Below are 17,318 nucleotides of genomic sequence, written 5' to 3'. Positions count from 1 at the left end.
TGTGTGCCTCTTATTTATATTGGAATGAGGGAGATGGGAGGCAAAAGTGGAAAAATGGGTTCGGTCTTTAGGAAGCTGTGTTATATGGAGTCAAGCCATTATTCTGATTAAGCTATATATATATAGCTTAATCAGAAAAATTTCCAAGCGCTGTACATGATAAAATAATGGCTTGACTCCATATAACACAGCTTCCTAAAGACCGAAGCCATTTTTCCACTTTTGCCTCCCATCTCCCTCATTCCAATATAAATAAGAGGCTGAATAAACCAACAATTTCTTCTAGCAGTAGACATATATAGGTATGCACAGCCTGCCACTTGTCCAGGTCACATGCTGCAGCTGGTCAGGTTCACTTTAAATTCTTATTTATATTGTTGTTTTCACTGAATCTTTCATTTATCCAGAAGGCCCAATTTCCTGTTTGCTTTTGAATCCTGTGCCCAGACTGTAGGTATGTCAAAAGGCACTGATTTTGTTCCACTTCATATTTGTCATATGTTTCCATTGCACTGCAATTCAGCTTCCAACAAAAATGAGGCTATTTGTCTTGCTATTATCAGCTAGGGCAAAATCTGGCATAATTCATTATATTGTCATTACATTATTCCACGCCATTCATTTCAATGCAAAGGAGAGGCAAAGAAAATCGGGGGGGGGGGGGGGGGGGGGGGGGAGAGAAGTGTCTGGTTATGTATTATTATGTATCATTTGTGGACCAAAAACTACACCAGCAAATACTGGTCATATTTGCTGAAGCGATTTTCATTCCAAACACGAGATGAGTCAGTACTGGCATTTCCCACTCCTGTTTCCATTTCCATTGGAATTCTCTGACATCTCTACCAGACAGTGACTTAAGGGCGCTTCCACATGCTGTTCATTCGCACAAAATTTGGTAGTTGTCCTCCACTTTCTGGTGCAATTAGCCCATCGCTTTTCTAAATGCAATTAGTCCGATAAGAAAAATGGCAGAAAGTTGCACCAGAATGTGCAGGTTAATGACCAGTGGCTAACGACATTGTATGCAGAACACCGAGCTGGTGATTGCTCGACGAACAGGTGATGTCATATCACTCCCCTGCTAGTTTTGTGCAAAAATATAAGCAGGAATCCTCAAGGAACAGCCGATCTGGAAGTTCCCTAAGCTGACGCTTTGCCGCCAGCACAAAACACTAGCATGCTTCTTTCCCTTCTGCAACCACACATATCCTCAGACTGCTTATCCAAGCAGTATGCATTGTTGGATATGCTTTAATTAGCACAACCGGAGATTCGGCAGTCATTGACACGCAAACACATGCCAAACACACAGAAGAGAAATCAGAACTGCCCCTGCCACTCCATCTCTGTGTTTGGTGGAGGGTTTGTCTGTGCAGGGATGGGGGTACATTCCCGCTCACCCTTCCATGTGTTTTGATATGCAGTATGTTTCCATGGTCTTCAGATGTGTTGATTTCAGGTGAATTAGTGATACACTGCCCCCTTAAGGACATCTGGTCTCGAGATCAACACCCCCAAGTAGTTCCCAGGGAGGGTGGTTTTCCAGCAGTGGTTCCAGTGGTTTTCCACCAGTGGTTCCCAGGGAGGGTGGCCACAATTTAAAATTCAACATTAAAAAGAGTTTAAAAAGAAATTTCAGACACATGGGTAGGATGTTTCTTGTGTGATCAAGGATTCTTTGATATTAATTTCTTAAGTATTGGGGGTTAGGCAGAAGGAGATGGACTCCCATGTCTTGTGTAGAAAATGGAAATTTGTCAAGTCTGGCTTGTAATGAAAAGCAGAGTCCATTAAAGGCTGAGTCAGTTTGAGGAAGGGCTGCAGAACATGCTTTGCAGGTGGAGGGTCCCAGGGTCAGTCCCCAACATCTCCAAGTTTGGCTGGAAAGGTCCTCTCTCTGAAACCCTTGAAAGCCACTGCTAATCAGTGAAAACAACACTGATCTAGCTGGACCAATGGCTTGACTCCATATAACACAGCTTCCTAAAGGAGAAAGCCATGTTTCCTCTTTTGCCTCCCATCTCCCGCATTCCAATATAAATAAGAGGCTGAATAAACCAACAATTTCTTCTAGCAAGGCCAACCAGCATGGAAATTATGTGTATGTAGATAATAATAATAATAATAATAATAATAATAATAATAATAATAATAATTTTGTACCGTGGGAAGCTTCCAACAGAATATAAAAGAACACAGCAAAACATCAAACATTAAAAACTTCCCAATACAGGGCTTCCTTCAAAACATCATTAAAAACAACATTAAAAACTTGAGGTGTCTACGGTCATATAATTGTTGATCTCTTCAGTTCAGATACAAGTTGCATTCCAATGCTTGGCTTGCTGTGTTAGCAAAACATGCTATTATTTGGTAACCTTCCAAAACAGTAGCGGTTTTTGGACAAATGAAGGACCCCCCCTTCCGACAGCTGAAGAAAATGTTCTGTCCTGAAATAAAGGAAGTTCTACGTTGAGTGGTTAGGAGATGTGGATATTGAGGTTTTATTGCATGACTGGGCTCAGGAAAGGGATATAGTCTTGTTCTCTAAACTCCCTGAAGCCTCTTTTCTGAGTAGAAGAAAGTATCTTTCACATGTGGCAAGGCAAGAGAGGTCATCTGACCAACAAGCAACAGGGGAAATTGTTTGAGCCTTCCAGTGTGGCAAGATCAGTCATGTGGCCACCAACAAGGCATGCAGGATCTACGCCCCCTTGTCCAGTGTTCCTCTGATGAATCCCATGACAATGAATTGATTCCCCCCCCCCCAGCACAGTAGTAACTTTTGCATGACCCACTAGAACATACAGTGCATAGTTCTGGAATCACTGATCTTCCAGTCTGGGAAGGAAGATTGAAAGACACAAGCCAGTTTACACACTTGTGGCTCGTTTATTTCAATGCAGAAGTGCAACTGGAAGTATACCGTACTTGTCCATGTATAAGATGAGTTTTTTCCATTAAAAATTATGTTAAAAATTGGGAGCCCATCTTATACATGGATAGTGCATAGGGGGGACATGGGATTGGCTGCTGCTGCGAGTCGGAGATTGTCAGCGGCTATTGGGCGTGTTATTGGTGGCTGTGGCAAGGGCTGGTGTTGACTGGCTGTCGCTGCGGCAATTGGGCAGGCAATTGGCGGCTTCTGCTGGCAAGGGGACAGACAATCTCCCCCCATTTTCTTAATTTGGAGTCCCTCAAAATAAGGGGCTGTGGGGGGTAGCCAGCAGATGGGACGGCCGGTAATGCTGGAGTTCCCTCTCCCACTGCGCCGTGAAAAGGGTCCGCTGGCTACGATCTGAAGGTTTAGCTTGTGAGTTCGGAAAGTCGTAGTTGCCTCTGAAGTTTTCTGCGAGCGTATGTGAGTTCCAAAGGTTCCGGAGAGGAAGAAGAACTAAACTAAGCGATGGCCAAAAACTAGACGGTCAAATAAAAGGTTTTAAAACGAAAATGAAATAAACACAAGGAGACTGCAGTCTGGTGAAGAAGCCTTCCGCTACCCTGCGTGGTTGGTTTCAGTTTCTCTTTCTCTCTATGCTTGCCACGCAACAATGATCTTACTCGGCTTGCCTCACGCTTTCTCCACACCACAACAGGGAGTGGCGGCTATTTATTGAAGGGTCAACCAACGTCATAACAAGCATATCAACCAATTACAATCCTGTTACTGTGCTAAGTTTAAGCGGGAAACAGACTAATGACCGTTACCTTATTTAAAACTAGAGCGCCTTTTTTTAACCGCGGAGGGATCCATGCAGTGAGTTGCCTGTCGGATCCTTTTACCCTTCCTTCCAAGGGCGGAAGGATTTCACAAAGTAAACATAAATAAACATAAATAAACAGGTGCAAAGGCAACTATAAAACATATTCCCACAAGGGGCGTCTTATACACGGGGGCGTGTTATACACGGAAAAATACGGTATTTGCAGTGTTTATTGGGCCACTCATATATTTGGCTGGATAAAAGTCTTCATGTGTGAGAGAACATGCCTCCCTTTCCAGGGTTCCTGGTTATGCATAACAAGAGCAGAATCAGGCCCTTAGTTCCTTAGCAGAGTGAAAAACCTTAATCCCACATTGCTGAGAATCTCCCATACAGAGGAGAGCTCCTATGCCTTCTCCTCACAAATCCAGCGGTTTACTACAGAGCAAGGTGCTGAAGTGACCATGTGTAATCCAAGCACAGCACAGTCATCAATTCTACTTTTGATATTCAATCTGTGAAGGGAAGAGAAGTGAAAATTAGCAGGTTCAGTCGGTAGAACATGAGGCTCTGAATCTCGGGGCCGTGGGATCGAGCCCCAAGCTGGGCAAAAGATTCCTTCATTGCAGGGTTTTGGACTAGATGGCCCTCGTGGTCTCTTCCATCTCTACGATTCTATATTTCAAGTTGTTAGCCTCAGCCGCTGCTTGTGAGACTGCAGCGCTCCTGTCTGTGTGGTCCCTTTCACTGCCACCCTGAATAGAACTTGCTGAGCCAAGGAAGGCAGGGCAGGTGATGGCAGAGCAACATGGCTGGGGCAACCCAGCCAAATTGGGGGGGGGGGGGGAAATAAATATATGTTTTGTTTTGTTTTGGTTTTTTTAAAATGTGGGGCCTTTTACTGCCCCTGGTCCCACCTAGGTGCCAGGATTTTGGAAGTCCAAAACTGGTAACTTTAATAATGTGGCCTACAGCACCTGTATCCTATTGTGTCTGAACAAAAATTGTTACCACCTGCAGGGCCGGCACACTCATGAGGCAAGTTGGTGGCGACTGCCTCAGGTGGCAGGACCCACAGGGGCAGCGGATCTCAATAGAGATCTTTTTTTCTCGCTTGTTCCTGATGCAGATCTTTACTCACTCCTTCTTCCCTGGTGGGGAGGGGAGACACCATTTTGTGGTTTGCCTCAGGTGCCAAAATGTCTTGGGCCGGCCCTGATGAACACTGGCCGTGATATCGTTTGCAGTGTTCAGTAGATGCACCCAGCATCTCTCCCAAATGCCTAAGTACTTAGAAGTGGTACTTCAGGTTATGAACTTAATTCGTTCTGGAGGTCCGTTCTTAACCCAAAACCGTTCTTAACCTGAGGCACGCTTTCACTAATGGGGCCTCCCACTGCTGGCACACGATTTCTGTTCTCATCCTGGGGCAAAGATCGCAACCCGGAGCAACTACTTCCGGGTTAGCGGAGTTTGTAATCTGAAGCATTTGTAATCCAAAGCGTTTGTAACCTGAGGTATCACTGTATATTATTAGAATGGGCATGATAATTTCCCTGTTGCATACACACATATGGACAGGATCCTCAGAGACGACGTTATGAGACCTATCCTCCACTCCGCCATTTTTTTTTAAAGCTGAAAGTCTCTTGTGCTTCATCGTAATCCTTGTAACAGCCACGTAAGGTGGGTGAGTGTTATTGTCCACATATTGCAACAGTGGTACCTTGGTTATCGAACGTCTCCATTGATGAACGTTTCGGAACCTGAACACCAAAAACCCAGAAGTAAATGCTTCCGTTTTTGAACACGCCTCGGAAGTCAAACGGCTTCCACTGCATTCCCCCCCCCCAATTTTCTCAATTCCATTTGCAGACAGCCCTTTGCGCTTCAGTTTTCAAACGTTTCAGAACTTGAACGGTCTTCCGGAATGGATTATGTTCGAGAACCGAGGTATCACTGTAATGGGGAAAGAAAGCTGAGTAACAGAGGCTTTCCTCCCCATCACTTTGTGACAAACAACAAATGACCAGAATGATAATAAACATACACGTCAGGGTCATATGCTGTGTTGTCAATCCATCTCCACGATCCCTTGGAACCTTGCTGTGTCAAGCCAATGAAATACTCGAAATGGTTTGTTCTATTCAATAAGAACATCTGGATAGGAGGCATTTGCAGAATAAGAGAAAACACAGTGAAATCCAAGAGCTCTGATATGGGCATGCATTGCAGTAATGGGCGGGGGGAAGTAGTGGTTCTTGTCTTTAGCAAGGACAACTTCTGGTTTTGGGGGTCCTTGGGCAAGCAGCGTAGTGTGGTTTTCCACAAGCCACATCCACACCTAGTGTCCCTATTTTACAGAAGCCGTCCCAGTTTCTGATTTGAACCCAGAATGTCCTGCTTTTTATTGAAAAAATGTTGGAGGGTATGGAGTTATCTGACCTCTGAGCCATCTGAAGGCAGCCTTGTATAAAAAAGTTAAAAAAAAATGTTTAATGTTTTATTATGTTTTTATATATGTTAGAAGCCGCCCAGAGTGGCTGGAGCATTGACTGGGAGGGGTTTCAAATAGCACTGTATTTTCCCGTCTATAAGACGCTCCCATGTATAAGACGCTCTCTATTTCTGGGGACTCCTATTTAAGAAAATGGAGTGAGATCTATCCGTGTATAAAACGCCCCCCAATTTTGGACATCATTTTTTAGGGGGGGAAACTTAGTCTTATACACTGACAAATACGGTAAATTTATTATTATGGAATAGGACATCCCTATTCTCACTAGAAAAATGTTGGACTTTGTGCACACCGCACATTTAAAGCACCATGATACCACTTTAAACAGTCATGGCTTTCCTCAAATAATTCTGGGAGCTGCAGTTTCTGAAAGGTGCTGAGTGTTGTTAGGAGACCCCTATTCCCCATTCTCAGCACGGTTTAACAGCCAAACCCTTTTCTTCACAGGGAACGCCTTTAAAAACAAACAAACCTAAACTATTCATGCCATTCATGTTAGTTGTGCAAATGGCATCATGTCTTGTCTAGCCCTGAAAAGTTAGCAACAGTGCACTACTTTATGAAAGCAGGCCAATAATGCGATCAGTATTTCACAGAACACCATGCCTATTTTTTTTGTTGCTTTGCAAAGCAATCCTGTCTTCTCACCAATTCTGCTTTGTTGTTGACAACGACAAGATGAGAATTTAATTGAGCGCAATTCTCCTGGCTCTCGTCCCATCTTTTTTCCTGGGCAGAAAAGAAGTAGCATTTGCCAGCATAAAGTACCCATCTTATGGGGCAGTCTGTAGAAGTTGGGAGAAACAGGAGGCAACTGGATTTAATATATACAAAGGAGCAGAAATTCCCATTTCCCCCATGAGCTGTTTTCATTACATACCAACTTTTACTCCTGTTGGGGTGAGAACAGGGACATCTTGAAAGAAGATCGGTGAAGCTGAATGCAAAAGACCCATAAGAACCTGTGAGCTCAGTACATTTATTACCTTAACAGAGCAAGACGAGGGACTGAACTACGTTAGTAAAAAAACAGCATGTTAAATGCATTATAAACATGCAACACTAGATGGCACTGTAGAGCACAAACGTTTTCTATGAGATCTTACATAGCGTTTTTTTCTTTTAGAACAATTTAATTTATGACTTATTTATAGCGTGTTTTCCTCTGTGTGTAGATCCACCCAAGGATGTTTCAGAGCAGTGCATTTCAGATTTTCTGCTTTCAGTGAATGCTTTCCACCTTGGCCAAAGAACCCCAGCAAGTTACAGAGGATGATAGGACATGCTTTAGGGCAAACACTCAGTCATACAGGGGACTTTCCGGCAGATACACACCATATATTTAAAGCACAATTTAAAGACTACCCTCAAAGAATCCTGGGAACCTTCGTTTGTTAAGGGTACCTGAAACTGTAGTATTGTGAGGGGGAAACTGCAGTTCCCAGGATACGTGTGGGGGTGGGTGGGGGAGAAGTCACAGGATTTAAATGTATGTTGGATGTCTGGTGTGAATCTGCTCCATATTTGCTGGTCCTCACCATTGCCCACATGATATGGGAAAGTACTCTTGAATCAATATTGTATATTTGTCCTAGTCTGGTATATGCAATGCCTTTTGTTTTGCAGTTGTGTGATTTGTGCTCATACTGTATCGTGATGGCCATTGTCTACAAACATTGTCTATGCTGTGTGCTGTTGTCCCCTCCCTTCATTAACTACCCCCTGCCCCGACCCTCTAGATACCTGAAGCCTATTGTAAGCATGTACAGGTATGTATTTTTTTTAAATAAAATAAAACATTTCATCTGTGAAATGGTGTAATAACCAAAGCCAATATTTCCAAGCATGTTTCACAGTGCGAAAGACAGGCAATTTTAAAATTGTGTGTGCTTAATTGTGTACAGTATTATTCCTGAAATAGGTGGTGCTTTTTATTTCCTTTTCTCCACCCTAAAAGTCAGTTAAATTGTTACACCTCATCTCAGTTGCTGATACTCTGTTGTTTTATTCTTACTGCTTTTACTCATTGGCGATATTCTTCTTCTAGTGTTTAAATTGTTTTATTAATGATTGGAAAATCACTCACTCTGGGAGCATTTTTTTAAAAAATTATTTTTCCTGAAGTTGCAGGAAAGAAACAAACATGTGTTCGTAAGTAAATATCCTCTGGCAGGGGGGCCGGATCCTCCTCACAAAGTGACACTCAGAGGCAGAAGCTGGTAGCCCACTGACAAATCACATGATAAACCACCAGTGGCAACAGCCTGTCCTGCGCTTCCTTTGGAAACACCAGACATTTGGTTAATGAAGTCATGAAGACTTCTGTTTTTCAGGAAGCAGGACTTTCGCTGCCATGGGTTTGTTGTGCAATGTGGGCCAAAGTTAAGTAACAACTCTGTGCTGTTGATAAAATCGCCTTGCTTTCGTCCCACTCCTCAGAAACTGTGTCTCCACACATATGAGAACAGGGAAGGCTCAAGAAATTTTGCTGTCTGAGGCAAAGGTCAAGATGGCCACCCCGAGTGCTTTTTTTCCTAAAAATTTTTTTGTTTAGGGGTAATCTCATTTTGACTCAAGAAAACCACCATTTTATAGTTCAAATCGGGGGGGGGGGGAAATAAATACAGTAAATGGACAAAAGTACGAAGATTCACAAAATGTTTAGGGGTATGAGTACCCCTGCGTCCCCACAGAAAAAAAGCACTGGCCACCCCCACCCACAGTTTCACATACAGAAGCCGACTGGACTGGTAGTTGAATCTTAGGCAGTGTACACGACATATATTTAAAACACATGGCTTCCACACTCCCAAGAATCCTGGGAAATGTAGTTTAGCTCTCACAGAGCTACACCCTTAACAAACTACACTTCCAGTGGTTCTTTAAGGGTAGTAGTGTGCTTTAAGTGTATGGTGTTCTATGCAGCCTTAGTTCAGGGGTAGCAATGGGACAATGGCCTCCATCACCCAACTGAAGCCTAAGTTAGGGTACCCAGGGCAGACCATGTGGAACCCACAGAACCGTCCTCTTAACACTTGGGCATTGCTCCTCACCCCCAGTGCCCGCTTCCAAAAGAAGTTGCCCCACTCTGTCTAATGGTAGGACTGGCTCTGCCTGAGAATGAGTGACACTCTGTGGAGAGTCAAAAGAAGTTCAAGCAGAGGAGAAGTTCAGAGATGATGGGTTATTTTCACCCAGAAAATCCTGTCATCATTTCTTAATGCAATCTGATGACAGTTTGCATTAATCTCAAAAGACAGTTAAGAGGAGCTTATTTTCATTCCTGGTGCAGTCACACTCACCCCTTTTACCATTTTCCAAACTGTTTTGGTACATTTCTTTATCTTTTTCAAAAAGCTGTTTGATCAGAGGCAACCACAGGACAAAACAATTTGGTACAACCCATCAGGGCTAGGGCAAGGTTTCTTTATCGGCCAGTGGAGATAATTCCTCAAACAGCAGCATATTACAGAATCAAGAGTTGGCCAGAATGTTTTTTCTCATTTTACTTTTTAATTTCAGTAATTTAAAAATCACATTGCTGTGCTCACGGCTTTTTTCAGCCAGAACTCACTGGAACTCAGTTCCGGCACCTCTCAGGTGGGTGCCATTGCCATTCTTTTTCTTTTTAAATTTTTTTAAATTTTATTGCATATTAATAATACATACGAGAATAAAGGACAAAAGAAAAGTAAGGAGAAGAGAGAAGAAAAAGCGAAGAAAATGAAAAAAAATAGAAAAGGTAGAAGGTTTCTAGCAGAGAACTTCTAATTTTAAATACAAAAAGAAAACAGTTAATCTCTCTATAGATGACTTCCACTGCTGACTACAATGCTTCATTTTTCTGACATAAATATGTTTAGAGATGAAATTAAGAAAGGTTCAAATTGTTGGTAGTAAGAAAATGACAGATGAAAAATGCAGATGTCAGAAAAATGCCATTGCCATTCTAAGAGAACAAGGGAGGCATTCACAGTGAGTTCCAGCACCCCCTTTTCTAGAAAAATAGCACTGGCTATTCCCCACATTAGTTTCCTGGGCATCTAATACATATTAGAACCTCCATTTTATCTATAAGAGAACAGATCTCAAAGTCCAGGCCTATGGCACTTGAATATTTTCCCCATGTCAGTTTGAGGACGGAGGATTTTCACCAGAAAAGAATTATATGGTGGCAGAACTAAAAGGCCAAGCCCTCCTTAATTCTGGATAATGTTATAGTTTAAGCCCTAAAGGGGCTTTCAAACTGCTGTGCTGTGGTTTGAAGTCCCAACAATCAGTACTTCAAAGTGCAGATTCACCTGATGTCATCCCCTCACAGAGGATGGGAAGACAATGATATGGACCTGCTAGCCAATAATGATTCCCCACCCCTGGTTTAGGAGTAGCTGGTGTGGTGCTCTCCAAATGTTGCTGGACTACAACTCCCACCAGCCTTAGCCAGCATGACCAATGGACAGAGATTGTGGGAGTTGTACTCCAACAGCATTTGGAGGGCAGTTTATAGGTAAACTGCACTATCCTGTGATTCCAATTTTGATTTGCAATGTTGCTTTCAAATTGCAAGCTGTTTATGTTCTTTGTCTATATAATAACGGTTTGATTTTATTTTTTAAAATCCTCAACGAAGGTTTGCAATAATAATAAGAGCAAACTAACTCTTTGCAAATGGCAGTCAGGTCAGCAGAAGCAGACTTTATTGAAAGTTCACATTCAGCATGATACTCACCATAGAGAAGGAACAGTGAAGTGCCTATTAGCTTAATAACTAAGAGAATCATGAGTGGAACTATGCAATTCCACTTCATTTTCCCCAGCAGGCTAGCCACAAGAAACTTAGGAGGAAACCTCTGTGTATGGCACACAAGTTGGAATCTTCAGGTATGTCTCCAGCACTGGCTACATCTGAAATGTAAAAATGCCCGTGATTAAAAGGCACCAGACTATAGAGGGCTCTGGGTGCCTGAGCACCCACAAAATTTCTGTTGCACATGCTCAGCACCAACACCTCAGGGCCCCGACGCAACTGCTGAGGTCTTGCAAGGCCTTGGACAGCATCGCACAAAGAAAATAAGCTTACCAGAATGAAAACAGGGCTTTGTTTCAGTCTTCTTCCTTTGTTATTCCTGAAGAGGTGGCTGACCCTAACGGGGGTCAGTTACGCTCCTTCTCACTCCTTTCACGGGTGTCTTGCGTCTGCTTGGAGAATTATGAGTTAAATGTTTCCTGGCGCTTCTGATGACTCGGAGGGATGTGTACACCAAGCAACCTTCTTAGAAATGCGCTGGCTGAACTTCCCCTCTTACAGACCAGTGTTTCTGTTGAGCAACTCAATGTGTGCGTATATATGTGTTGGTGGGGAAAGTACAGTGTTTGCAGTGGCATAGTGCTAAAATAGGTTCAAGGCTTTGCCCCACTGAGCTAATGGTATTAATCAGAAAACGACATACAGAGAGGTGATGGAAGGGTGGGAGACAGGCCAGAGAGAATTTCTCTAAGGATGTGAGGCTGAGGGAGGGGGAAGAGTCTTCAGGTGAGAGCTGGGAAGATTCACTGCTTTGTATGTGGATTGAAGATTAAGATATAATTATGATAGAGGGCTGGATATAATTTTGTGGTTTATTATGATTACTATTGTTGTTATTCTTAATGTTCTTTTTCCTCTCTGCTTCCTCTTTTCTTCTTTGTACTCTCGATCTTTTTGTGTTCTTTTCTCTTCCCTTTCCTTTTTGCCTTTTTTATTCTATCCGTTCAAGATATTATTTTACTATATTGTGCGAACCTTAATAAAATCTTTGGGGAAGAGAGAAAAGGACCAGAGTCAGACCAAAAACAGAAGAAATTTAAATCAAAACAAAACACAAAAATGATGAAAACATAAAAACTCAGCAGTAAGTAAAGGTAAAGGGACCCCTGACCATTAGGTCCAGTCGTGTCCGACTCTGGGGTTGCGGCGCTCATCTCGCGTTACTGGCTGAGGGAGCCGGCGTACAGCTTCTGGGTCATGTGGCCAGCATGACTAAGCCGCTTCTGGTGAACCAGAGCAGCGCACGGAAATGCCATTTACCTTCCCGCTGGAGTGGTACCTGTTTATCTACTTGCACTTTGACGTGCTTTCAAACTGCTAGGTGGGCAGGAGCTGGGACCGAGCAATGAGAGGTCACCCCGCTGCAGGGATTCGAACCGCTGACCTTCTGATCAGCAAGTCCTAGGCTCTGTGGTTTAACCCACAGCGCCACCCGCATCCTTCAGCAGTAAGCAGGGTTGCCATATTTCAAAAAGTGAAAATCTGGCCAGTTGGGCACCATTGCCATTCTAAGAGAATAAGGGAGGTGTCCATGGTGAGCTCCAGCACCTCTTTTTCTAGAAAAATAGCACTGCCTATAGGGAGGGGTGATATTTCGCACATTTGGGCCCTCTGTCATTTAGGGCTTTCAGCAGTAGCACAATCACCTTCAAGTTGGGTCTGGAAAAGAACTGGCAACCAATGCAGTTGTTTTAAAACTCATTTAATATAAATTCCAAATGGTATCTGCCTGCTGTGTTTCGGATCAGTTGGACTTGCTTGTCAAAGGGGTGGTTAAAGGTTTTCCCTATTAGGGCAGAAGCAACACCACCATGAAGCAGTGTGTAGCATCCATGCTCATGTGGTGGATATAGGACTTAGGGATATAGGGATATAGGATGGGAGTCAACCAGATCTAACCCAAAGGGAAAAACCCACTGAGAAGTTCCCCACAAATACCCCAAAGTAATGGGAAACGTTAATCTCCTGTCCTGTCACCATCATCAACAAATTTATCTGATAAGCCACTGGTCTTGATAACTTTTAAAACAAAGTTCCAGCACAAACTTTCTATTACATAGACAATTAAATAATGATAAATAATAAAAGTTAAAATGCAGTGTGATTATCCTAAGACATTTTTCCATCGCAATAGAAACCCTAACCGATCTCCAGAGATTTTCCTGTGTACCTCTTCATTTGATTATAAGCCCTGTTCTGTTTTGACAACAGTTATTTGCTTAAGTGCCTTATGAGAATGGTTATGGAAAACTGGAAACAGAATCCTTCTGCTCTTTGCATCTTCATGTCCCAGTTTGACCACACCTAGGCAATTAGGAAAGCAAAGTTTACGCAAAGTACTGAGGAACTTTTAAAGCAGATTGCAAGTAGCCAAAACAACTCATGAAGTTCAGTGTAGATGATAAAAACAACCCTGCAGGGAAACACACCAAACTTGATATTCATCTTGCTGGGTTCTGAAATAATTATTTTTCTGGGTATCTCCTTCTGGGGCAAACCACATCCACCTGGCAGTCACCTGACACCATATATTGAAAGATTCTGTGATCTGTTGTTCAGTGCTAAGCCTTTATTGCTAATGGAAAGGGTTTCTCATCTCCAATCTTAGTGTTAACCACCACAGCACTAAGATTGGAGATAAGCCTCTGGCCTGATCTTTAAAAAGCCAGCAGGCAGAGGATTATTTCTGATCTTAGTGCTGTGACACTACAGCACTAAGATCAGAGGTAAGACACTGCTGCTGGCGTTTACTACCAAGGAGCCTCTGCTTGCCCCCGGCAGTTTGAACTTTGAATCCCCTGGTGTCATATGGAAGAACATCACGGCAAAGGGAAGACCAGCTTGGCCCCAATAGCTGCAAGGTGTTTGCTTTCTCAGTCCCTCACTGAAGGGAACTGTGCTCTCGCTTCATTAGTAAGTCACAGTAACTTGTGAATGTATGTGTTAGGTATTCTCCCAGCCCAAAGGTGCGGGAGGAGCTTACAACTTGTTGTAAACTACTTTGAGAATCGGTTGATTGATCCGAGACCAGAGGGAGGAGAAGGTGTCGCAAGATTGGAAGAAATTTAAGGACTATTTAGTTAAGCATGTTAAATTGAATGTTTGAATATTTGTGCAGAAATACATAAAAGAATCGGCTTTAGAAGTTTAAGGCTAGTTATAATGGTATAAGAAGAAACTTTGATATGTTAGATTTATTTGTATAAGAAGGTGACAAGATATAGAATATAAGTCAATAAATATATTAATTTAGATAAAGTTGAAGAACATTAGGATATTGAGTAGGAGTTAATGGAAAAAGAAATGAAGCTACCTAAAGAGTATATTTGTATTTGAAGACAGAGGAGGGATCAGGGGAAGTCCCCCTTAAGAAGTTAAAAAAAGTAGAGAAACAAAGATAAATAGTTAGCAAGGTTTGTATATTTTCTTTTTTCGTAGGGTATTGTTGGGTTTTATATTGTTCACTGTGTATTATGTTTTTATTGTGTTTATGTATGTTTAATGTTGTTTTTGTGTTGTTTTATGGAAAAATAATAAAATCTTCTAAAAAAAAAAAAGAGAGAATCGGTTGATTGAAAGGTGGGGCATATATCTCCTAAATAATTAATGTTAAATGATAAATAAAATTGATATCAAAATTCTGAATTTGAAACAGGAGCATCATGACATATAGTCTTCTCCCCTTCTTACCTCCACGTTGGATGGGATCGGGAAGACCATTCCCTCAAAGAAGTCATTAAATGTTTTTTTTCTCTGCCTTCCAGATGAAATGGCCTCAAGATGAAATTTTACACCCTTTGTGGAAAATTTGGAATGAAGGAATTATTCTGCTAAAAATAAAATCATGATGGCTTGTTGACTGCCCTGAAATATCAGGAAAGTGACCAAGGTATTGTGTTACATTTCTACAAAACATGTTTTTTTTGCTTGGTTGCCACAGGTGCCATTTAGAGAAACAATAATCGGAGAACTCTGATCATTTGCATTGGTCATTTGCTCATTTTCAACAAATTAAAGCCTCCTCTCTAACCATTTTCAGAGTGAACAAGATTCCCTGTATCTCCCACGAGTACAGCTATCATTTCTGTGGGATCCACCATGTCTGAAGACCAGATGAATCACCTCCCTCTATCTGCAATCTTTTACCTCATTGTTTCAGGTACTCTTTATCTCTTGGGCATCATCACAAATTATCTTCATTCTAATATTATATGGAAGGGCTCGTTTCTCATTTACATTCAATGTTGCTAGCCTTGCAGTTCCCCTCTTTCTGTAGTTTACAATTGGTGTGGGGAGCAGAGTTGGGAATGAGACCCTTGACAAAATTGATTGGGATGAAATCTGGTACGCTAAGCTCTTTTCTTCTTTATTGACACGTATTTGAGATAATTTCCTGAAAACAGTCCATAAAGGGTACTATACACTTGTGAGACTAGCACAGATTCAGAAAAGAATTTTTGGAAATGTTGAAGGGGATGTGGGTGTTATTGGCACATATGCTAGGGTTGCCCCATGTGGCTACTTTTGGGAACAAATTCCTAAGGAACCTGGGATCATTATTGACCCTTCCCCAGTCCTAAACCTCAAGTGGCGTCTTCTCTCTATTTTCTCAGGAATTAGTGCTGACCTCTCTATAATAAAACCTTTAGTGAGTTTCCTTTTAGTTGCAGCTAGACAGGTTGTAACATGGGGATGGAAGGATGTTTATGTCATTAATGTAAACTGATGGTACAGTGGAACCTCGGTTTTCAAATGTAATCCATTCCGGAAGATGGTTCGCCTTCTGAAACATTCGAAAACTGAAAGCGGAAGCCTCAATACAATAGGGAAATTAAAAACGGAAGCCGCAAGGCACGTTCAGCTTTGGAAAATCATTCGAAAACCGAAGCAGTTACTTCCAGGTTTTCGCCGTTCAATAGCCGAAATGTGCGTCAATGGAGACGTTCAACAACCGAGGTTCCACTGTATAAGAAACTTTGTTCTTAGCTGTCTCAGTAAAATTAAGCCATCATCTTGAGGTTTTGAAGGAGACTGCTAAACCAATGGACTTGGCTGCCACTTGGAGGACTTTTGTAACTAACATGAACAAACAACATACAAAGTTACTTATCCCAGTGAAGGATGACTTTGTTTGGCAGTACCCATGACCTATGGCTTTGTTTGACTGATTGGTCTGAGTTATGCCTATTTCACCCAATCCCACGTAATTGATTGAATTCAATTAAAGCCTTTGCACTAACCATTTCCAGAGCAAACAAGATCCCATTTATCTGCTGCTGCTGCTGATACCACCTCTACAGGATCCACCAAGTCTGAAAACCAGGTGGATCACATCACTCTATTTATAACCTTTTACTTCATTGTTTCAGGTACTCTTTGTATTTTGGTTTTTATCACCAATGGGCTTATTGTTGGTGTGAATGTTACCGACTGGATGAAAGGCAGAAGTCTGATGCCCAGTGATGAAATTCTGGTCAGCCTGGGAATGTCCAACCTTTGCTTCTCCACCTCACTAATTCTGGACTATTTCATTTCACTCATCTGGAAGGAGTTCTACAGAAAGTTTTACATGGTGCAAAAAATCACGTTTATCCTCGATATTGCCGCAAGCTTTTTGAGCTTCTGGTTCACTGCCTGGCTCAGTGTTTTCTACTGCATGAAGATTGTCAACTTCAAGCAGTCATTTTTGCTGAGGGTGAAACTACAATTTTCTAGCCTTGTGCGTTGGTTCCTCCTTGGTTCTGTGCTGGCTTCCTCCGGAGCAACACTCCTTGTCACCTGGACTTTTACAACAGTGTTCCAAGCATCCGACAATCTGAGCAATCAGACTTTCCTCAGCCTTCCCTCTGACTTTAATTTTACAGACGACTACAAAAAGCAAAAAATGATACTGGTGCATATGACTATGCCTTACAAAGTCCTCCTCGTCATCCTGGGCTGCTCTGTTCCCCTAGTGATGGTGATTGCCTCTTCTGTGCCAGTTCTCAATTCTCTTTTCAGGCATGCCAGAAACCTGGAACATAATGCAACCATTTTCCACAACCCTCGCCTGGAGGTTCATCTAAATGCAGCCAAGTCAGTGCTGTCTCTTCTTGTATGCTATACTTCCTTGTTTGTCTGCGAGATAATAATCAGAATGGAAACCTTTCCCAACTGGACTTATCAGTATTTTCTGTGTCTGATCTTTCAACTTGCTACCTTGGTGGCACAAGGTTTAATTCTGGTTGCAAGTAATCCAAAACTGAAGCAATCAGCTGCACAAATCATTTCCTGTGTGCAGCAGTAA

At 42.2% G+C, this 17,318-nt stretch overlaps 2 protein-coding genes across 2 annotated transcripts; one reads left to right on the top strand and one right to left on the bottom strand.

Annotated features, from left to right (window-relative positions):
- Positions 1–3,883: 3,883 nt before the first annotated feature.
- Positions 3,884–11,454, bottom strand: LOC117060839 (C-type lectin domain family 5 member A-like). The gene is made up of 6 exons (XM_033173400.1): positions 11,306–11,454; positions 10,955–11,130; positions 7,106–7,162; positions 6,874–7,010; positions 5,758–5,867; positions 3,884–4,222 (listed from the first exon to the last, which is right to left on the bottom strand). The coding sequence occupies exons 2-6, from the start codon at positions 11,031–11,033 to the stop codon at positions 4,114–4,116; spliced, it is 492 nt and encodes a 163-aa protein (XP_033029291.1). The 5' UTR covers positions 11,034–11,130; positions 11,306–11,454; the 3' UTR covers positions 3,884–4,113.
- Positions 11,455–15,130: 3,676 nt separating this feature from the next.
- LOC117061128 (taste receptor type 2 member 40-like) lies at positions 15,131–17,318 on the top strand. Its single transcript, XM_033173812.1, has 2 exons — positions 15,131–15,191; positions 16,402–17,318. Exons 1-2 carry the CDS (start codon positions 15,131–15,133, stop codon positions 17,316–17,318), a joined length of 978 nt encoding a protein of 325 aa, XP_033029703.1.

This window comes from Lacerta agilis, chromosome 16 (assembly GCF_009819535.1).
Source record: "Lacerta agilis isolate rLacAgi1 chromosome 16, rLacAgi1.pri, whole genome shotgun sequence".
NCBI classification, from domain to species: domain Eukaryota; kingdom Metazoa; phylum Chordata; class Lepidosauria; order Squamata; family Lacertidae; genus Lacerta; species Lacerta agilis.
Note: the sequence above shows the minus strand (reverse complement) of the source record. Positions and strands in the feature narration are given on the sequence as shown.